Below are 23,501 nucleotides of genomic sequence, written 5' to 3' on the forward strand. Positions count from 1 at the left end.
ACTTTCCCTTTCCTTTTAGTCAGTTTGAACTCTTTGATCTGGTGTTATGCACAGCCACAGAGATGATTGTGTAGCTGCAACTGTGAGGACAACAAACTGGCATAGGGGCACAAGAATCACATAAAAAGTGTGCAAGGAAGCTGTGAAATTCTTAAGCCAACTCAGACATGACAGTTATTGGGGGGATAACAAACAGGAGGGAAAAAAAGCCCCTGATGTCTTCTCTGTTTATGCCACTCATCATAATTTTCCATCTTGTGCAACAAATGGAAAAACTGCAATTGTAGCTTCTCCCCCAACATAGCTCTCTATTAAAGACAATTTTGTTTTTCTTGACCTTGTGGCTGATACTTCATTCAAGTAAGAGTAATTAATTGCTTTATTATTAATAGAGTGCATTTCCTTGACTTCTTTGACACTTTTTTCCTCTCAGATTACCTTAGATGGTCGGGATATTCGGACCCTTAATACAAAGTGGCTACGAGAAAATATTGGCATTGTGAGCCAAGAGCCTGTTTTGTTTGCAACCACAATAGCAGAGAACATTCGCTATGGGAGAGAAGACATTTCTGATGCTGAAATTGAGCAAGCAGCCAAGGAAGCCAATGCTTTTGACTTTATATCTAGATTGCCTGATGTAAGTTGATGAATTTACTTTGAGTGTAAGAACAAAAGATCCATTTAGGCTGGTGTCCTGAGAGCAGAGCTTGGGAATCAAAGTTATACTACAACTTCTCAAAATATACTTATTGCCTAAAGCAGCTTTCAGTTCAGAGAGTGTTTCAACTAGATATTGTGCCTTTGGTTGCTCTCAAAGGACTTGTACTGGAGTCTGGGAAAAAATGTCAATGCCTTAACTCAGGAGAAAGGAAGCTTCCCAGCTGTATTGCCATCCCTACCCATCCCATGAGGCATAGAAGAGTTGGTTTTTAAAAAGAAGAACCAGAAATCCAGAGCCCTTTGTCAGGAGCTGTCTGAACATTCACAGGAAATAGCAGGGAGTGGGAAGAGGTAAATAAGTATGCCCTGAAGTAAATAAGTATGCCCTTTAGCAGCTACAAAGCTCTTCCTCGGAGATTCACAGCTTTGAGCCCTCTCTTAGCAGTAGGTGCCTTACTCCTTTCAGGATGGAGCTGAGAAGCAAGGTCAAGCATTCTAAACACATCCTCATAAATGGGTAATACGTCCTTGTCTTTGCTACTGAAGTTAAAAAATGTGGGAGAAGTGCCCACCTGGGATTTGATTTCAAATCCTTTTACTACTTTAGAGAGCTTGGCCCTATCTCTCAAGTATGAGCCATTTCAAACACATCAATCTGTTCCAAGGTTCCTTGTTCTCAGGAAGAGTGATTTGTTCATATTTGCTCTTAAATAGCTATGTAATAAAAAACTACAGTGGACTTTGAGACTTGTGACTTTGCAGTAAGTGATATGGTCAGTAGGAACTAAACCATAGCTCCAAGGGGGAGGCACACTATTGGTGTGTCCCTATAATTCCAACCCTTTTGGAAAGGTAGGCAATATTCAGAAAATACAGAGATCCTTTTTACAGGCTTGCCTTGAGAAACCCCAGGGTTTGGAGCACTGAGTGATCAATAAAGATCTTTAAAGAACCATAAGTTCAAAGTTAAGCAGGCACAATATGTGGGGGTAGGAGGGTTTGGCTAAGGGCCAGTTGGATGGACGCCCTTCTTTGTTTGCTCTGCCTGTGCTTGAGTCAGCTGGAAGAAGCTACATCTTCTAGAAGATGAGTACTTAGGGTTGCACTGAGAAGTGAGGATTTGAGATGTCTCACAACTTCTGTTCTGTTGTCTCCTTTATCAGAAATTTAACACCATGGTGGGTGAAAGAGGGGCTCAGCTGAGTGGAGGACAGAAGCAACGAATAGCCATTGCCCGTGCCCTAGCAAGAAATCCCAAGATTCTTCTTCTGGATGAAGCTACATCTGCATTAGACACTCAGAGTGAATCCATAGTGCAAGCAGCTCTTGATAAGGTAGGACTCACTGGAGCTAGCAGCTGCCATGAAAAAGTGCAACAAACACTTAAGGAAACTTAATGTAAAGTTTTCGGTGCAGGTTTCCATCCAAATCAAGAACATTGGAAAATAAAATTTGGATGGATGCTCAATTTCAGTGTTTTAACAAGGATTTTGAACCATCAAAAATTTATTTGAAAATTGGTTTTGATTTTTAGGGGTTTTGGTTTTGCATTATTAATAATTATGGAACTGTAACTTAGGTCTCCCGCACTCCCTTTTTCAAATCATAATTGTTCATTTGCTGGTAAAACATCGTTGATATCTTATCAAGGCATGTATGAGGACAGAATGGCCTTTTTCAGGTGGATTACTAGAAAAGTATATGTTATTGATATCCCTACTAATTGTTCTTTATTGAATAGTTGCTTCAAAATTTTAAGAAATTTAGCCATTTTCATTCTTTTTCTGCTTTCAGCAGCCCCATGGCTCTAGGGTGGGTGCTGCTGCAGAGCAGAGCTGTCAGATCTTGTACCCATGTCTGATCAGCACACAATGCTTTTCTCACATCCCACCTTCATCAGCAGTTTCCATCAACATACAGTAGAACCCATAGGCTTTGATTGAAAAAGAACTTCATGGCTTGGCTTCAATGTTTTTCTTTTGTCGAATATTTATTTTAATATTTTTTTTAATTAGGTGAAAAATCCTGCCTTTCATTTCAGTAGTTATGCAGAGAAAGACAAATTACCATTACAGCTCAAGGGAAACACAGAATTTGTCATCTTCACTTGTTAGTGAGTTTAAATCTGAGGTAGACTGCAGCTCTTTGCAATAGTCATGTAATTCGAGTGATTAGTATTGAGGTAACACGTAGATGCAAAAATAATATTCATATAATCTTTCTTCTGCATGTTTTGGATTTTGTTGTTTTTTCTTAATTTTTTAATCAAGTACTTTTCTTTTCCAGAAGTTTATTATTTCATTGAGTGCATAACAGAGGGAGGTCATTTAATTAAGTGAACTCTTTCTCATCCTTCTTCATGTTCTCAGAATACACCAAAATGAGCCCTGAATCATAACTTAGTGGTGTTTTCAAGCATTTTGATGTCCATCAGTGTAGTCCCCTAATGAGATTTCCAAATTTTGTTTCAACATCCCTGAGTGGAAAAAGTGGTGCTACTATTGTTCATTATTTTTACAGCTGAGGAGCAGAGATGCTAACCACATGAACACTCACTGTTTCAAGGCATTCATGTGAAACTTCTTGTAGCCAGCTGGTTTTAGATAACTATGCACCCTATAAAGCATTTTGCTAGTTCTGATCACAGCTCCCATCTGCAGTGGTGAGGCTTTGTGTGTTAGGCCAGAGGCATAAAAACCACACTGTGGCAAACTTCCTGGGAGCGACTTGCATCAGGTCCATGAGAATGGCAGGTGTAGGGGGAAGAATTCAAACCTCCATGGTAGTAGTCCTCTACTGCAAATGGCCTCATTATCTTCATGCCCCTGTTCCTGCGCCCACATGATGTACAACTTCTGTAGCAAGAAACTTCCAGCAGGTTCCAGGTTCACAGAACATACTTGTTGCATGAGGTTCCTTTGGATCTCTCCTCCTGCCAAGCTGCCGTCTGCTCCAGGCATTAGGGTGGAGGGAAGCCAGCCTCTCCAGCAGTCACAAGGTGTCCTGTGCTCATTTGCTGCGTGGGGGCTGTGTGTGCCTCTGCTCTGTGTGAGGGTGCTGGAGAGAGGTTGAACATGTCACCTGCCAACTGAGAATTCAGCGGCTCCTCCTGCCAAATCCCAGTAGGATTATTGTCAAATAAATTTGTTTCAGAAGGGAGTGGCTCAAACCCATTTTTGATGCAAGTTGGCTCCTCTATGCTTTCCTGCTAAGTCTGGTCAGCAATTATGCTGATGTTGTACTTCCAAAAGTTTGCAGGGACAAAGAAAATATCTGCTCTTTATATATTTGTTATCCAAGCTTTATTTTCAGAAAGATCTAACTGTTCTTATGGCATTTCCCCATCATGCTTACATGGACATGGAAACACTTTGTGAGCAACTTAAGCTCAAACAGTTCAAATATTATAAAAGCCAAATAATAAATAAACTTTAATTATGGTCTTTAATACTTGTTGCCTGTCTAAAAGACTAATGTGGCTTTCTCTGTCTAAATTAGTCAAATGAAACTGTCCTTGAACTGCTAAGCAAGGACACAAAGCCAGGAAAAAATAACAATCTTTGCTTTTAAAAGAAAGAAAAGTATTTTTAAAGTTTGAATTTACTATATATTACAGGTGACTAAAATAACTTTATTTCTGTGCTATTTTCTTGAACAGCTTAACTGTAACAGGGTTTTGTGTGTTTGTGTAGGCTCGGGCTGGACGTACCACCATTGTGATTGCTCACAGACTGTCTACCATCAGGACTGCTGACACTATTGCTGGATTTGAGAAAGGTGTTGTGGTTGAACAGGGGACACACAGTGAACTGATGCTGCAGAAAGGAGTCTACTATTCCCTTGTAATGCAGCAGGTAAAGGCAAATTTACTTTCTTTCTCCATTTCGCAAAGTTGTCAAATGGTTGGTGGAGTTATTTTCTCTCTAGTTCCTGCATGTTATCCAGCTGGCAGCTGCTCAGTTATTCTAGTCTGGGCACCGACACAGGTTTGGAATTCTTGGGGGTTTTACCCAAAACTGTTTCATATATATGTCATCCAATGTGACAAAAACATAAGTGAGTTTAAGGCACAGACTGCATCGTTATGCATAACCATAGAGGTGTTAGATTCCAGGTGGATTCCATAGATGGCTTTAAAGGAAAAGAGGGGGACAAAATCAGAATCAAATAGTCTACTGCCCTGCAATTGCAGACTGAAATATATGTGGCCTATAGACAAATACACAGTTACACAGTTGAAACAGCAATATTCAGGAGGAAAAAAAAAGTCTTTCTTTCTAGTCACAATGCTTGTAAATGTATATCCTGAATTCTCACTAGGGTTGTACCAGCGATGTCCAAGATGGTGGCACATCAGAAGATAGTGAAGGCTCAGGAGCTGAGAAATATGAGGAAAACATAAATCCTGTGGAAGAGTTGACTTTTCAAAATAATATTGAAACCTCTGTGATACCAGAGAAAGGCAGCATACGAAGAAGATCCAGCAAATATAAGAGCAAGAAGAGTTCATCTAAAAATCCCTTTGGAAAAAAGAAGAAACAAAAGGAGGTAGAGGTTGGTATCAGAACTTCAGTGTAGAATTTTAAGATGTAAGCATAAACAAAAACCACGCAACTTGGATTACTTTTAGACAGCTGTCTTTTATGCAACCTTTACTTGGGTGCTATTGCAGTCAGTACTCACCAGACTGAGGATAATTTGTCTTAACAGAGATTTTCATTTTAATGCTACTGAGTTAATGTGGAACTTGAAAAAAATTGCTATTGATTTGTACATTTCTTTGTACAATTTAAGAGAATTATTTCAGTGGTACAGATTTTTTTTTAATTCTTTATTTTAATTCTATCTAATTGAAGCTAGTTATGAGATTTCATTAGCAAGGTTCTTTACTCCCTGGTACTTGCTGTTGCAAATATTGCTGGATGCAATATTACTGTTGCAAATAATCCCTGGAGTGTGTGTACCCAAATTGAAGGCACTTTAGAGTATCATACTACATTTATGTCAAGCAAAAAACCAAAAAAGAATTGAATACTTGACATTTTGAAGGGCATTTCCATTAAAAGAGATGTTACTCTTTCTGGTTTAGTATATTCTTCAGTTTTGCAGGGTTTTTACAGATAAAACAACTTGATTGACATAATCAATAAAAGTCATGTAGGAAGTTTGGGGTTAAAAAATTATTTTATTTCAAAGTTGAGTAAAACTTGCTCATAGCATCAAAAAGAGCAGATTTCTAGTGCATTCTGGAACAGACTTGAGATGAGCAGCTCAACAGAAACTTGATTTTGTTTTCTATTTTGTAGTACTTTTTTCATTAAACATATTGGAAGAGTGATTTAATATATTAAAGTCACTTGCATTTTTTGTTTAGTTTTTGGGGTTTTTTGCCTGCTTTCAAGACCTTTGAAGTGAAGAACCAAAAAATAAATTCCGAAGTAAAACCATTAAGTCTTCTAAGTCTGTGGAAATTAGGATCTCATCTGTAATAAATATTTAAAATAATTATGAAATCCTTAGTATGATTTTATCTGTAGATTTTCCTCCTTTCTAAAATTCATCTTCCAGCTAATGAATATTTCAAATAGCAAGAACTAGCTGGACCCATTCCCATTCTCATATAAAATGTTGTATAACTTCAAAATATACTTTTTGGCTGTATATTAATACTGCTTAAGACCTTAGAGGAAGTCGTGGGTGTTCATGCTCAAGAAAACAATATTCATCACATTCAGAAAAAATGAAGTCAAACATCTAGCAGTTGTAATTATTTCAGAAAAAAATCAGCCCACTTTTATAGTTGAGATTTAGCCACCTTCATTCAGCATCTAAAAAGCAGGATAAAATAACCAGGGAGCAAGAGTAAATTGCTTATAATCCTGACTAATATTTTGCCTCATTTCTGATGCTTTACATCTAATTTACTTTTTCCAGAAATATCCCTTTGGAGGCATAAGCATTTAAATAAAGTGATAAAGCAAGAGAGAACATTTTTTGTGCCTTGAAAGCACAAACAGGCTAACTGACTCTAACAAATTCCTCTTTCCTGGCTTTGGTAATGATTTATTGGATATAGTTTGCCAAAGGGAAAAATGACCTCTCTACCCAATTGTTCTACTGCTAGCCCACTGGCATTTAGCTGGACTGGAGGGGTCTCTTCTGTCCTCTGAACTGTGAGCTGTTCAGTTCTTTATAATGATTGAAATATTAGTTGCCATTCATGGTGACCAGTCCATCTGAGTTTCAGTGAACTGTCCTGGCCCCTCTCCCCTCATGACTTAGCCTTTTGTTAAGTTTTTTGCCAACGCATTTTTACAGTGCAGTTCATGTTCTAGGACATGAAACAGCAAAGCAGCAAATCTCCAGCATGTTTGCTTGATTCGAGTGCACAGAGAATGCTTTCTGCATTTTACCAAGACAGTTCACTGCTCAAGGCCTAATGGACACCCACTGTCTGGAGAATTTTATGTTCCCTAACTTTCCAAGGAAAGCTTACAATGTTTTTCCTGTAGGAAGAAAATCTCCCTGCTGTGTCTTACTTAAAAATCTTGGCTCTGAACAAACCTGAGTGGTTCTATGTACTGCTGGGAGTGATTGCTGCTGCTGTCATAGGTGCAGTCCATCCTGCATTTGCTGTTATATTTGCAAAAATCATTGGGGTAAGTTTTTCAGTTGGTGGGTTTTTATTTTTTGTTTTTTTCTTTGAGGGTTTTGAGGTGGGGGGTGGTTTTTGTTTTTTTGTTTGGGTGGAATTTTTTTACAACTGGAAGTTGCAGTCCTGAGCTTTCTTCATGCTCAACCACTCACTTCTTTCCATGTAAGTCTTTGAGTGGGATTAACTCATATAAATACATCCACTGAAGAATGTTGAAGGGACTCTAGAAGCAGAGGATGGTGGAACTGCGTCTGACTAGCTGAGGAAAGGAGGAACGTTGCTGGATCTGGGAGAACAAATTAGTGCAATGTAGGTTAAATGGAAAGTTAGGCTATCTTTTGGGTCCTCAACAGAAAGTTGACTGCAGACTGGTTTTAGAATCCAGGATACTTGCTAAAAGAGATTAAAGTAGGCAGACAAGCTTCTTGAGGTGAAGGCTGGCTTATGTAATGGATGTTTGTCCCTGTACTCATTTTTGTGGGTTTTTTTCTTTTCATAGGCTTTTCAAGAGACAGATCCAGAAAAAAGAAGTAAAAACACAGTATTGCTTTCTTTACTATTTCTTTTACTTGGAGTGATTATCTTAGCAGCATACATAATCCAAGTAAGTGTCACTACACTGAACTCTTAAATGCTCTTACTTCTCCAGCAGGCTGCAGGTATAATTCCTATCAACACAATCTGAGAAGTAAAAAAACCAATCAGAGTTTACAAAAATATGCACAAGTGCCAGGGTCTTCCTGAGATACATAGATTTAATGTTTACCAAAAGATATGGGTCTATATTTGCTCTTGGTTTAAATAATCCACTGAAGGAAATGTTAGTCAAAGTTAATACTGATATTTCTCACTGACTAGTCTATAGGCTCTTGCCAAAGTAAGTATGAAACAGAGTCACTCTTTCCATTGCAAACAGTGCTTTTCATACCATCATGTAAATTCCAAAATTTCCTGCGCTCTTAAAGGTTGCAGAAAGCACTGCATGCTCTCGGATCATAAAAATCCATCAGAATGACTGCTGTGAGTGAATGTTTCTGGTCACAGTCAGGGTAGGGAGCCCAATCACTAGACAGGTTGATTTATATTGGAGTGTTGCTGTCTGTGTGTGCAAGATTGACCAGAAAAGTTTAATCTCCCTTTGCTTGGGTGGTTGTGATATAAGTGTGTAATATATAGATGCCTTCTTTGCTATGTTACTTCCTTTCTGTGAGAAAATCAAGTTTCAGGTTCAGGAATATGAATGATGCTTTTCCCAGGCCATACATATTCACAGGGGGTTGCAGGTGTGATGGTTTTTGTTGAGCTTCTTGGTGTGATTGCTTTTGTTGTGCAGATTTATAAACAGTTACAGCATCAGATGAGAAAATGTGACTGTTTTTCCTCCCCCAGGGATTCATGTTTGGGAAGTCTGGGGAAACCCTAACAATGAGACTGCGCTCTTTGTCCTTCAGAGCGTTACTTCAGCAGGTATGAATTAGGCAGTTAAGATATTGAGAGAGAAATGCGTGTGGACAAGAACCTGTTTGTTTGTAGAAACATCTAAAAGGATCGGTAAATTGGTGATTGGAAGAAAAGAGAACCCGACCATAGCCTTTGCAAATAAAAGATCTTCCTTTCCTTTCTGTATGTACAAATCCTTGTAGGCCCCTTGCAACTCAGGGTATTCTATGATTCTGTAGCTGATGGTATAGGTAATTTGTAAGAGAATAGTTAACCTCTTCAGGACCAAGGAATGTCTAAATAAATGGGGGCTATAATAAAAGTTTCTAAATAGGCATGTTCAGGAAAACATCACAGCCAAGAACACTTTGATTATGAGCAATTAGATGTCCACAAAAGAATCATATTTTTAAGCTTTTTCTTTTCGTTTAATTGGAGAGAATATTCAGAGAGAATATTCAGTTAGACATCCTGTTTTGTACTTTCATGTAATTTTTTGAAACAAAAATCAATATCTTTTCTTGCAGGAGATTGGATGGTATGATGACCAGAAAAATGCTGTTGGTGTTCTGCTAACTCGTCTTGCAACAGATGCTTCCCAAGTTAAAGGCGTATGTTGATTCTTTTATGTGTATTTTTTAAACGTCTTTTTCCTTACAAATATTAAATTCAATTGGCAAGGAACTCCAAGATTATTTCAGAAAGCAAAGTAGGAAATCTACCCCACAGACTGGTAGATGCCTTTACGCAGCATACTACAGACACATGGGAAATGGTTTCTCAGCTGGTAACTTACAACTATCAAAAATCCAGCTGATGTTCATGTACCTTTAATGTACCTCCCTGCAAGACTTTGGGCTAAATATATAACAACTGTCGAGCATTTCGCTGTGCAAAGTGAAATCTGCATATATGCTTGGACCACAGTCACTGGACCCTAGGTTTTTACATCATTTTATGGGTGTCCCCTGAATGCCACAAAGGGGTTGTATTTGCAGAGGATACAAACCCTTACTTGCCTGAAGGTGAGTGAAGAGAATTCTTCTTCCTATTGCCACAAAATGTGCTTCACAAACAGTAAGAAATAGACTAGAACAATTTAAAAGTGCCATGGAGGGCAATGGCCAAAGAAGGGAACTACTCAAGAAGCTGGTATAAGAGAGGTGGCCACTGGACACTGGTGAGAGAATATGGCAAATTCTGCACAGTTCCTCCAACTTCTCGCCTCACCCACAGAACCTGACAATCTGCCAAGCATTTCTGTCTCTTTGTGGGGAAAAGCAAATCCCTGCAGGACTTGTGGGGAAAGGTTTACTAGTGTATTTTTTTCCCCTTCATATTTGTACATCTCTAATCCTTTAATCCCTACATTTTTCAGTCTCCATAGGTTTTTGTTTCTCTCCAGCCCACCTTCATTGTGGATTTGCAGGGATGAAATAGTCTTTGACAAAATTTAGTCATCTTTTAAAGTTTGTTTGCTTCAGTGGCGATGAAGTCTATCGCCCTGTCAGAGCAGTAAAAAGGAGGGGTGCACACAGCTCCCTAACTACAAAAAACAATCCAATCAAGGCATGAATGGATCTCCAGAGCTACTGTGATGTCTGGAATACCAGTAAGACAGTACCATGCCTCATACTGCACTGGTTGAAGTTTCCAAATCCATCTTGATGTGCAACCCCTAGAACATATGGCAACAATTCACCTTGGCATTGGTTTAACTGTTAATATTTTAAATTTATGGAACAAGAAAAGTCTTTTCAGGGCAGGAAACCCTTTGGCAAAAGAAAGAAGAATATTTGCTTCCCACCCAAAGAGGTTTTGTTTTTACCACCATGTCAAGGTCTGGAAAATGAACTATTTCCACAGGACTATTTGCAGAAGTTCTTTCTGCAGATCAGAGCCCACCCGGATGCTGGATGCTAATAAACTCTCATTTTAAAAAGTTTTTAGTGAAAAAGGTTATACAGGCTGGGAGGAGGTGAAAATTCTTCAGTCAGAGTTAGTCTTTCCTACTCATTATCCCACTGAGATAAAACATTTCTGCAGGGTGGCCTAATTCAGAGTTCTTTTCTCTAAGAACATAACCTCAAGTGCAGCAATGTAAGAAGCTGAGGATGAATCTTTTTCATCACTGTTAGTGTGGAGGGTCTCAGTGGTTGGCTGCTGTCAGAACCAAGCCACTCTCACCTACTGCTGGACATCGAACTGCCAACTCGCCCTATTCTCACAGTGGTCACAATTTTCTCTAACTTGGGTAGAGTGCGAAGTCCCAGATACATTTCATTTAACAACTATCATGTCCAACTCTCTAGACTACTAATACCTCTTGAAGGCCTGAATGCTGGCAGGTGTGAGGAATCTCTAGGAATGGTTACAGAAGTTGGTGCATAATGCCCACACATGTGATCGCACCTGATTTCATTTTCCAGCCAAACCTGTGGCCTTGATTACAGCAATTTGAAGTTGTAATTTAAGCAACAAAAATTTAAAATCTAATTGCATATATTTGGGGGGTTTCTGGGGTTTTCTTAGGCAACTGGAAGCCGACTTGCACTGATGACTATGACTGCCTTTACCCTTGTGACTGCCATCATTATTGCATTTGTATACAGCTGGCAGCTGACTTTGCTTATCCTGGCCTGCATTCCTTATATTGTTGTTGCAAATGCTGTGAATGCCAGCTCTATGTCTGGTCATGCTGCAGAAGACCAAAAAGCTTTGGAAGAGGCTGGAAGAGTAAGTTCTTCAGTTTTAGCTACAGCGTTCTGTGTGAGATCACTTTTAAGGACAACACTGTACTTATACTGTAGCTGACTCAATTGTTCAAGATAAATTAAGGGTATTGAGAAAAATATTTACATATCTTCAAGAAAAGCAAAATGCAGATAACGCAAACCATCTGCAAATTAGAATATAAAAATGCATTTGAAAGCCTCCATAGTGGATTTCTGGACAGGGGCAGCTTCTGCAGAAGCAGCCCCAGCACTGGTGCCTAGGGTGAGCAATGTGGCTCTGCACTGCTCTGCTGCAGCCAGAAGTGTTGCAGCATTGATACCTTTCTATTCTGTCATAAAGGCAAGCCATTAATGTGCTCAAGAGTTTCAGAGTACTGCCTTCACTCACCTGATAGTGCTCTTCTAGGAGACAGAAGTAGTCCATGCAAAAGAGCAAGCTATGTCCAGATTCTTAGTGCTTGTCCCCATTTTATTAAATTTGGTTTAATTCATGAGGGCCACAACCCATGGTTAGGGAAGACACTGCTGATGAATACTTGCATTGCTTAGGACTTTCCTTCATCTTCATCACTACTCTTAAACAAGCACATTCTGATCTAAAATAATAAATGCTAGAGAAGAAATCAAGTGTTCAGAAGATATCATGCAGATTGCAGTTGTAAGAGATTACCTCTTATTTGTTTAGATTTCAACAGAATCCGTTGAAAACATAAGAACTGTAGCTTCACTGACCAAGGAAGAAGCATTTTATGAAAGATATGTTGCTTGTTTGAATCATACATATAGGTGGGTTTTTTTTCTTTACAGTGCACTTTAATCTTTCAGATTTACTGTAAATACCTTTCTTGGAACCTAGCCAATACTCAAAAGACTGGGAAGAATATCAATAGTTGTTCATATAACTTTGGAATTGTATAATCTCTGTATTTTAATATACATTATTAAGTGTAGAGTGAAATAGCATTTGCAGGATTTGTCTTTTATAATGCAAACAAGAAGCTGCATTCTCTGCATATGTGTTATAGAATATTGTGTTTGCCTACAATATGCGATATATGTTCACTCTATGTCAGTGCAGGAACTGACAGTTCCACCACACCCTTTATAGCATACACAAGTTTTATTCCCCCCACATGACTTCGGAACCTTGAAAAGAACTTCATACATTTCCCTTGTTTGATCCACTACATCCCACTGTCTTTTCTCTACTGAAATGCATTTGAATCAATTCAGTTGCCAGATGTTTCTAGCTCCATTTTATTTAAATAAAATAGCCCAAAATCGAAATTACTTCTAATGTAAAAGAAGGAATTGAAAGTGATGTATTCCACAATCTGTCCTTAACCAAAATAGTATCAAAATTCAATGTCTGGTGAACTGCTAAGAGCCTGGATTTGGGCAGGATGCTTGCTTGGACTGTCACAGGTCTGATTTACAGCTCAAACTAGAAAGGAGATTTCCTCTTCCTCTGAGAGCATCCTAAACAATGAGGACAGAGAGTTCACCAGATTCTTATTTGGTGTGTGTTCAATTAGCTACACAAAATGAAACGCTTCCAGAGGGATAGATTGAGAAATCATGGCATAGTCTGAATTCTAGTGGGGATACCCAGCAATGTGTCCATGCTCTGCTCAGATGGGATGAGCTGGTGGAAGCCTGCAGGCAGCTCTCAGGCCAGGCTTAAGCCTAATTGTTTTCTTAATAAAATGGGTCATATGGGGTAGTTACTAATCATTTCATTTGAACTAACTGCTCTAGTGACCTGTCGTGCTATAAAAGCAAAGGAAGGGGATTCAATTTAACATGACTGAGGATCAAGGTTTTCATTGCCTTCTGTCCTCACGGAGGTTTTATGTCCTGAAGCCAGGGGCTCTTAGGGTCTGGCAAGGATTGTTTGTGAGTGAGTGTGTTGTGGGCTGATTTGTTGTGGTTTTGAGGGTGAGCGGGATTGCTTGAAGATTTTATTCCAGAAGTCGAACCAGTGTCTGTTGTTTCTCTTTTACAAGTCATTTATGGAAAGTTTCTTCTTTTATCAGAAAATCTCTGAGAAAAGCTCCTTTTTATGGATTTACCTATGGAATATCTCAAAGTTCAGAGTACTTTATTAATGCAGCAGTCTTCAGATTTGGAGCATGGCTCATTGTTAATTGTCTGACCAACTTTGAAAGTGTCTTTATGTGAGTATACTTTATAAAACAAACAAAGAAAAAATATCAAAATTAGTACGCAGTGTAGTGATTTCAATGCACGCAAATTATTTTATCAAATTACAGAGGTAATGGAGCATGGGAATCCAGGAATTCAGTCTGGTTGGAAGTTTTCTTAGGGCATAAGGGCTGTTTTGGGGAAAGGTGCTCCTTTGGGCAGTGAAACAGCAAAAGTGAGCAGCACATTTACTTTGGAGAAGCCTTTGCCCTTTGATGTCCCTTCCAGGCAGAGGGTGTTGAAAAGAAAAGTGATATGATACTGCTGTCCAGCTATAAAGTAGCTATGGGAGCAAGCTGACCTTCCTAGTACTGGATGACATCTTGGAGTGTGAAGAACTCCAGAAATATCATAACCTACAGATGCTAAAAAGCTTTATTCTGAAGGTATGTTCTATGCAGCGGGAAGCGAATGCATTGTTCAACCTGGAATGAATCATGCTTTGTCCTTTGCTTTTTAGAGTCTACTCTGCTGTCATATTTGCAGCTATAAATGTTGGGCAGTCTTCTTCCATGGCACCAGACTATGGCAAAGCTCGAATGTCAGCTCAAAGAATCTTTCAGCTTTTGAACAGAAAACCTCTAATTGACAGTTACAGTGAACAAGGTGAAAAATTGGTAAGGATCAGTGTTATTTTGCATGGGAGCTTGGCAGGATATTAGAGATCTGTTTCTTTGGGGTTTTGGGTACATTTTTTTGGAAGGAGTGTTCTTTTTTCACAGGAAAAAAACGTTGTAACAAACTAAATTAATAATTATTTTCAGCAATTGTATTCACAGGTGCCTATTTCTTATGGTATCCCAAAAGGATGCTGAATTAGACTGACATAATTTTGACTTGAAGGGAACCTACAAGAAAGATGGAAAGGGACTTTTTACAAGAGCATGTAGTGATGGTTCAAGGAGGAATGGCTTCAGACTGAAAGAGAGGAGACTCAGATAAGATACTCGATAAAAAGTAGAAAAGATTCCTGTGAGGATGGGATGAGTTGCCCAGAGGAGTTGCGCATATCTCATCCCTGGAGGTGTTCAAGGCCAGGTTGGATGGATCTCTGAGCAATCTGGTCCAGTGAAAGGTGTCCCTGCCCATGGCAGGGGGGTTGGAACTAGATGTTCTTTAAGGCCCCATCCAATCCAAACCATTCTATGGTTCTGTCAAAAGACAGACACTATATAGTGGCACTCACTTATTTAGGGACCATATTATTTCTGGGTTTCGGACAAAAGTGTATGGCCTTTAAGATAGTTTTTTCTCTAAATGATTAAAAAAATACTTTTCATTCTACTGACTCACAGTGTAAATGGCTTCAGCAAAACACTGATAATGTCACTTCCAATAAAAGTTTTGTTGTCTTTGTAAGAGTTTATAGGAGAAATAAAATACTAATGCATTTTTCTAATTATTATGTAAATAAGAGAGATTAGTTCCTTTACAGACAGGCACTTTGCCAAAAGCCATCCTATTCCATCTGTGGAAACTTTTACAATTAAAAATGTGCTCTTGTGAAGTCAAAACAAGCTTAATGAATAATTTAGTTTGCTCTAAAGTTGGGGGAGGAAAGACAACAAGCAAAAACCAATAAAAAGTGAAAATCAGAAAATACTCAAAAATCCCCAATGAGCCTTGTCATTAAGCAGCCTGACCTCAGCATTTGTCAAATTTCTGCATGTAATGCTTTCAATTTACATGTTCTGGAAGGATTACAATGGCACATCCAGGTTCATTTAAATTTAAAATTAACTTCCCATGTAGGTTTAGACAGTAGCTCCTACTCAGGAAGACATAATCCAGTTTTCTATAACTTCAAGCTTATATATAGGATTTTCAGCCTTTAAGGTTCTTAGCATGCTTGCATATTTTCTTGAACTAGGCTTCTCTGACATTGAAAGACTTGGCAGAAGGTCTTCAGTAAAATAAAACTTAAGTGAAAACATTTTTATTGTAGACTGAAGTTAACTGCCAGTGATGACTATGACTTAGCAAAGAAAATGTTTGAGTCCATCAAATTAGGTTATTACCTGCTGTGAGAGCATCGTGTTAGTGGTGCTGCTGGCATGTACAGGGGGCTGGCTCATACCCCAAAGAACAGGACAGTCTTGGCATGTCCCCCTTTCTTCCACTTGTACTTAAATATCAGCCTGCCTAGGATGTCCAATTAACCATCACTGCTTTTTTAAACACAGCTTGTCCTCTGTGCTCGTGAATAACTGACTGAAGAATTTGGCTCTGCTATCTTAATCTCTGATTTTGATCTTGTGTTATATTTGCTCAAATTGTGCTACCTGCAGGATAAGATCAGGAAAGCAAATGACACACATTTATATCACAAGGAGAAGTATCTCAATTAAATGTATTAGAAATGAAAAATCTGGATATTTTCTACTTTTCTTCAGAGGGTGGTTGAGCACTGGAACAGGCTTCCCAGGGAAGCTGTCACAGCACCAAACCTGACAGAGTTCAAGAAGTGTTTAGACAATGCTCTCAGGCGCGTGGTGTGATTCTTGGGAATGGTGCTGTGCAGGGCCAGGAGATGGACTCTGATCCTGGAGAGTCCTTTCCACCTCAGCTTATTCTGTGCTTCTGTGATACTCTTTTCAAAGATTAAGTGAAAAATAAACACAAGAAATGCAGAAAACTTCTCCAGAAGGATGTAGTGACTTACAGATCATCCTATAACTAGTGATACTATATGCTCAGTCCAATATGTCATTTAAAAGAATTTCAAAAGCACTTTTGAAAACACCTTCCCAAATTTTCTTGTGTCTCTCACTATAATAACCAAGTCTTAACAAGTGTTGTTTTAGTTAAGGCTAATAAATGTTAATATGAGCATGTGAACTCTCTACTCCTTTTCAGAGCCATTTTGAAGGCAACATTGAATTCAGAAACATCCATTTTGTATATCCAACACGGCCAGAAGTTCGGGTTTTGCAAGGACTTAATGTGAAAGTTAAGAAAGGACAGACTCTGGCATTAGTAGGAAGCAGCGGCTGTGGCAAAAGCACATCCATTCAGCTCTTGGAGAGATTTTATGACCCTGTGGAAGGACAAGTGGTAAGAATAGATTTGTGTGGCTATTAATAGTAATTAGAGCTACAGAACTCTTTATCTGCCAAGGTTTCAGAGGCTTTTGACAAGCCTGGCAGTCCCTCTGTTGGGATGTCTTTTTTCAGAGGTGTGAGTTAGAGGCTGTGCCTCCAGTGGATTGATCCCCAAACCCCTGCCATGGCCTGCCCTGTGCATTTGCCCACATGTACAAGCAGTAGCATCCATGCTGGCACAGTGTGCATCCTCAGGTCACAGGTCTTGCCTGGGAAAGGAACAACCAGGTCTGGCTGCATTTCCTCCCCAAGGCTCCTCACACCCTGGTCAGACGGGGCGTAACACTAATGTATCTTGCTTGACAGTGTGTAAGTTTTCTTGCTGATATGAACTAACACATTAGAGACAGACACATGCTTCAGATAACACAAATGTACTAGATGTCATTGTTTCACCAACAGGAAGTCCCAATGGGCTTTTTGATACAACCCTTAATGGGTATAAAAGGTGGAAAGAAACCTCCTTTGAAGGTTGCAAGATCAAAAGGCCTACAGCTGAGAATATTTATTTTTGTGCTCAGCTTCTTAAGGGGCAAGGGGCAGCATTTCCCATGAGCTTCCTGGTGCTTCTTGTGGTCAGTGGGGCTGGAAGGACCACAAGAACCATCTCTTATCTGCAGGTTGTTTCTGCTTGCTAGCAAATGGAAGCAAAACACAAAATTAAAAACTAATGCAAGAAAATATTTTGTCCATTCTGCTGGTTCATTTTCATTTAGCATGCAAAATTTTACCTGATTACATCTGCTAAAATAACACATAATGGGCTTTGTCTTAGAATTCACATTGTCTTAGAATTTCCTGTTTACAGCAGATATGTGTGGATGAGCTCAGTAGCCAGCTTGGCCTCATGTTTCTCTTGCTTTTTCTAGCTAGCAGACGGATTTGATACCAAATCTCTGCATTTACAATGGCTGAGGTCCCGGCTGGGCCTGGTGTCACAGGAGCCCATTTTGTTTGACTGCAGCATTGCTGAAAATATCCAATATGGAGACAACAGTAGGGTGGTTAGTCAGGAGGAAATTGAAGAAGCAGCTAAAGCAGCAAATATTCATGCCTTCATTGAAAAACTGCCAGAGGTAAGAGACAGTGATCTTCTCTTCACAGTGAGATCATATACTTGGGATGATATAGAGATATCAAGGCAACGCTCACTTTTGTTTTCCCTAATATAATAGTCTTTGTTTTTAAATGTCAGTGTGTTTCAAGCTTAAAATCCTTGTAGTTTGTTAAAAAAAAGCCAATGTTTTCATAATTACAGTGGTATATAACCCACAATATTGGGGGGGTGAGGAGAGGGAAATGAGAGAATGTTCTATGCATAAGTGTTCATAATAATTTTTTATATATTTTTCCTTTGACAGCAGAAACTCCCCAAGTTACTCTGATAAAAACATTTTATTTTTCTTTTAAAAATTCAGTAAAATAAAGTACTCCATTTCTAACTGAATGGATATGCACAGAAAGTCTTTCTTAATAAACAAAAAGGGGCAGCAAATCAGAAGTAAATAGCATGGCATTTGACATTCATGCCTGACAAGAATTTGGTTTTAACAAGGAAAAATGCTTTGATATCTTGCTTTCACTGTAGTTCAGGGTACCTGAAACTGAGGCAATAATGCTGAAAAATATTTCATTTTCATTACTACTAATAATTTTTGAGATTCTTTATTCACAGGCACTGCAACTTCAAATTCTTTGTGAATATGTCAGTAAGAATTAAATTGTTAGTTAACCTTATGAACGTACGCTCTTTGGATGCCTCACTTCTGGTACCATTCAAGACCTATTCCAGCCTTTGAGGGAGTAAATTTTCAGACTGGCTATAAGTATGTGTGGCTGTATATATAATTGCTTGTACTGGAGATGTTTATAAAGCCTTAGCTTTCTTAAAACCACTTGCACTATTCTTTCTTTCAAGATGAAAATGCTTAATTTTATAGCTGTGAATAAATTTTATTTTTCTAATCTTCCTTCTCTAAAAGTATTCACTGGTGATCTTTTTTGTTTGTTTAACACCCAGAAATATAATACACGGGTGGGTGAGAAAGGGACACAACTTTCTGGAGGTCAAAAACAAAGAATAGCAATTGCCCGTGCTTTGGTTCGTAATCCTGCTGTTCTGCTTCTGGATGAAGCTACCTCTGCTCTTGACACTGAAAGTGAAAAGGTGAATAATGATTACTTTGTGAAATACTTATGCCTATGTACATGGCTAGTTGCTTTCTGTAGAATAAAATTAAAGAAAACATGCTACAAATGCTCAATTGTGAAACAAGCCAGGGGTATCACAGTAGCTTTTCCACCTGAAAGGTTTGAATTGAACTATACTAGAAAGATGTTTATATTTACTGAATAAAAGTAGAAAAAACCTGACACTTTAAGTATAAAACTCCACATTGATCTGATATGCGTCAGTTGTCTTCCTATCAGATGTATTTGATGGTAAATACTGAATTTGTCTTCTGACCCAAGCTGGGAGCCCAAGAACCCACTTCTCCATGGTCTCACATTTGTTTGATCTGGCTCACTGACCTCAGTGAGCAATCCTGTTGAGTAAAGGTCTCCTGTTTGCCCTGACCTGTATATCTGTGGGGCATGTATTCAGGCGATAAGAGAGTGAGAAATCAAAGGTAGTTCCTCGGACAAGGGAAGGCTTTTCAGGTGCTAACAGTTTTGCTGTGTTCTCTGTGGACAGATTGTCCAGAAAGCGCTGGATAACGCCCGGCAAGGTCGGACCTGCATCGTCATTGCTCATCGCCTGTCCACCGTGCAGACAGCCGACATCATCGTGGTGATCCAGAATGGCAGGGTGGTCGAGCAGGGCACCCACAGCCAGCTGCTGGCCAAGGAAGGACACTACTATGCCCTTGTAAATGCACAAGTCTCTAATTAGTATGACTTACTGAGTTGTTGGGTTTTTTTACTTTGTTTTGGATTTTCTAATGGGAAGACATTAAAATCTCTACAGAGGATTACTGTGGCTGTGTTTATGCTGACTGAGCAGGAGCTGTGCTGCAGCCTGGTTGCTGTATCCAGTGTAGCCCTTGGTCCATACATCCATGGGGATGAGCAGTGCATGCCCAGCGCTGGGTCACAGAAGGGGCACAGAGGAGTCCTAGGGACTGAATGTGTTGAGCAGTTTGGTGTGTGACATGCTCTGCAGGGTGTCACACCTGGTGTAGTCTCACCCACCGCTCAGGTGGGTGCCGTGCTCTCCCTGTCCCCCCAAACCCTGGCCCACAGCAGTTGCCACAGGCCAAGGTGACAACAGAGTATGACAGCAGTTAAGCATCATGGATAAACAAAAAGCTGGTGCTTGTGGTTGCTCTTTAGGTTTCTTCATCAGCCAGATGAAGTCATAAAGGCTTCTTTAGTTAAAGAAACTGAGATTCCAAAAAAAAATGCATTAAAGAGAAAGATGTTGATGCATGGGTTTGGTTTTTTCCCCTGCTTTCTGCCACATTTCTCATATTACTGTCCTTCACACATTTCTTGGATATTCAGTACTCTAATTCAGACAATAATTATAATAGTTACAACCTTTCCATGTCAAAATAAATTGCATAAAAGATACCATTGTTTTCTTTAGTATTGTTCAAATGCTGACCTAACAGAATTTAGTCATTCTTTGTTTCCATCAAGATAATTTCAAAAGTTTTGTGGGGAGCTAGGATGGCATCTATTGGAGTGGAATCTTGTCAGCCATGTAAACAGCTGTTCTTTAAAATAAAGATGAAAGGAAAAGTTGCTTTCAATATAAGTTCCTTTCTTTTTAATAGGCATAATACTTAGGGTGATGGTTTAGTAGTGGACCTGATAGTGTCAGGTTAACATTCGGACTTGATAATTTAAAGGGTCTTTGCCATTCTAAATGAGTTTATTATTCTATGAATAACTTCAAAAAAATTAAGAATTGGCAAAGCTTGTTTATACATGTGTTTTAATAATTTTTTAGTCCTCTGATATATTCCTCAGGGTGCTGCAAGACATCCTCCTTTAACTGTTGAGGAATATGTACTATGTAGTCAGAGTGACTCAGCAGCTGGGGTTTTTTGGCTGGTTAAACCCAATTGCAGCATTTCAATTTTCCAAGGCTTTGCGCGTGGCTTTGGGTTAGGATTTATAGCCTGGAGCAACCTGCAGTACTTTATAATTTCCAGATTGCAGCAGACAAACTTACAGTAATTACCAGCTCCTTTGCTCATTTCAATTATTTTCCGTTATCAGGATCTGCAAGGGGAATAAAACACACACAAAAAAATCTGATCTCAGATTTGCCAAAATAAATACAGTTGTTCTCCCTCACAGTTTTTCTCAGAGACTGTTTCAAGAGGAATTTTTACTCATTCAGGCATCCCTCTTGTGTGATCTCTCAATTTTCTTGTGATAGGCACATGCTATGGAACTGCTGCCCTTATTACATTTCCAATTATCTAATGTGGGCTCCAATTAATTCCCTTTTCCCTGTTTTGTTTCTGCACTGCAGTTAAAATTACAAGCACTAGATTTTGATTCACAGTTTTGAAAATAAAAATGGGAAATAACCATTACTTTTCTTAGCAGTGGGTAATTTTTGCTCAATTCCCTTTCCCATTACCAGTCTCAATTTTTTTGGAGCTTTCCAGTAGTGGAGGTTGGAAACAGCTCCCCATTCTGAGGATCTTACCAGACCTCAACCTCTGTAACAGCCAGCCTGATCCTCGGGGATCTGAGGATGCTGCATCAATGGCCAAAGGGCTGAGGAGGTGTAAGCTGCTTTGATAGCTCTTTTGTTCTGCCTCGGGGGCTCCATGAGCAGAGAGCACCCTTGGTGCCATGGAAGGAACCCTCTCCTTGGAGCAGGACCAGCGCAAACACCTAGGCCTTGGACACTGCTGTGCCTGCCCACTGGCACACAGATTGAGCTGGGTCACTTTACTGACTCCATGAGATATAAAGAGATAAATATGTTCAGCTTCTAGGCACTAATAGTAAACTCTGTGCTCTGATAGTTTGTTTCAGACCATCCAAGTCACCTTCCTGGTTGGGTATGCCCATAGAGCTTGCAAACTCATTAAAAGCAGACCTAAATTAAGGGAGAAATGTATGTCAAAGCACCTATTTCAGGACCAGGGCCTATATATGATACAGAGATCAAAAGAATCAACGTTGACAGAGGATTTGTTGGCTCTACTAAGTAGACACACAATTTTTCCTTCAAAAAGCCTTCTAAATGCTTTCTCTGAAGTCTTCACTCTCTTTTCTGGGAAGCTGTATCTTAATAATTCCCTAGAAGACTTAGATCAGTGCTGCCATTAAGCAAGTTTCTGAGCTAAGTACTTCTCTTCTAGTCATGAATGAAGCCTTTGGTGTTCCTTGACAAGCACAGGCCAATATGTTCCCTTCACCCCTATTTTTGTGGTAGTTATTTCAGGGCTGAAGTCCCCAGTGACACCAGCAGTGACTCACCATATTGTGGGCATGTTTGGAGAACACCTTGTGCAAGGTTAGGGGAGACTTTTAATTCTGACACCTGGAACATAAAGCAGCACAGAGCAAACGTTTCAGAAAAAAAAAAAAAAAATGTCATTATGAACATGTGGCCAGCATAGGGTTAGTTTTTGCAGCAGCAAGGAGGGGGCCTGGCCAGGACCCAAAGATTATTCTTTACCACCTCATCATCATTGCTGGGTGTGGGGCAAACACAGTTTCTTCTGGGAAGAAGTTCTTTCTGGTCAAGTAAGTGTGGTTTTGTTGTAGCAATACTCCAGCTCGGCCCCCATTTAGGGCTCATCTGCTACCTGCAACCATGGGCACTCTGCCAGGGAGAAACACGCAGCTTACCTAAAGGAGACCAACAAGAAAACTGCAGAGGGACTTTTTACAAGGACATGCAGTGGTAGGCCAAGGTTTTAAACTGAGGAAGTAGATTAAGAGCAGATATTAGGAAGAAATTCGTTACAGTGGGGGTGGTAAAGCACTGACATGGGCTGCCCAGAGAAGAGCAGATGCCCCACCCCTGGAAGTGTTCAAGGCCAAGGTGGATGGGGCTGTGAACAAAGTGGTTTGTGGAAGGTGTTCCTGCCCATGGTGGGGAGGCTGGGACTGGATGGTCTTCCATGTCCCTTCCAATCCAAACCAACCTCTGATTCCATGGAGAGCTGAAAAATTACCACAGTTCATCTGGAGCTGTGATTGTGTCTTGCTGAAGCAGGAAATACAGTGCCAGCTTTTCCAAGGTATTTCCAAACTCTTCTGTTCCTCAATGGATTTGGATAATATTAGAGGAATGTGGTCTGGCAATCACTAGAACTATACCCAAATTGCAAATAAACTGGACAAAACAATGGATAAAAGCCTGTGCTTTTGCTCTTTCTGTGTGTCCTTGCTGCTGCATGTAAACAAACCAGACTTCTGTAAAACGCATCTTCTCCGTGTCTGAGACATTAAAGTGTTTCTAAGATCATCAATGTAGTAAAGAGGAGAAACAGCTGGGCAACAAGGCCACAAACAGCATCTGTGTAGTTTCTTCTTACAAAATGTACTTGAAGCGTTTATTTTTTTTTAGTCCTGATCCTTAGGTACCTGTAAATGACTGGTAGTTTTAGATGCAGTGGTGGAAGAATCCAGTTGCCTTGTTATCATTTATCACCTTCCAGCTGCCCTATATATAAGCTTCACTACACATTGACCATCGCCCTGACATTTTCCAGGGTTATGGCTCTC

The 23,501-nt window shown here is 39.6% G+C and overlaps 1 protein-coding gene across 3 annotated transcripts in view; it reads left to right on the top strand.

Moving 5' to 3' along the window:
- The window catches only part of ABCB5 (ATP binding cassette subfamily B member 5), a 34,277-nt gene extending 13,721 nt beyond the window's left edge, over nt 1-20,556 (top strand). For all 3 annotated transcript variants that reach the window (XM_059490702.1, XM_059490710.1, XM_059490718.1), the window contains 16 exons: nt 434-637; nt 1,824-1,994; nt 4,353-4,514; nt 4,981-5,214; nt 7,173-7,319; nt 7,815-7,919; nt 8,705-8,782; nt 9,283-9,366; nt 11,288-11,491; nt 12,176-12,276; nt 13,527-13,667; nt 14,156-14,312; nt 16,552-16,749; nt 17,666-17,872; nt 18,817-18,963; nt 19,492-20,556. In XM_059490702.1, coding sequence (XP_059346685.1) covers nt 434-637; nt 1,824-1,994; nt 4,353-4,514; nt 4,981-5,214; nt 7,173-7,319; nt 7,815-7,919; nt 8,705-8,782; nt 9,283-9,366; nt 11,288-11,491; nt 12,176-12,276; nt 13,527-13,667; nt 14,156-14,312; nt 16,552-16,749; nt 17,666-17,872; nt 18,817-18,963; nt 19,492-19,689 — 2,538 coding nt within the window. In that variant the 3' untranslated portion in view covers nt 19,690-20,556. The remainder of the gene's footprint in view (nt 1-433; nt 638-1,823; nt 1,995-4,352; nt 4,515-4,980; nt 5,215-7,172; nt 7,320-7,814; nt 7,920-8,704; nt 8,783-9,282; nt 9,367-11,287; nt 11,492-12,175; nt 12,277-13,526; nt 13,668-14,155; nt 14,313-16,551; nt 16,750-17,665; nt 17,873-18,816; nt 18,964-19,491) is intronic.
- Nucleotides 20,557-23,501: the final 2,945 nt, after the last annotated feature.

Source organism: Ammospiza nelsoni, chromosome 1 (assembly GCF_027579445.1).
Source record: "Ammospiza nelsoni isolate bAmmNel1 chromosome 1, bAmmNel1.pri, whole genome shotgun sequence".
NCBI lineage: Eukaryota > Metazoa > Chordata > Aves > Passeriformes > Passerellidae > Ammospiza > Ammospiza nelsoni.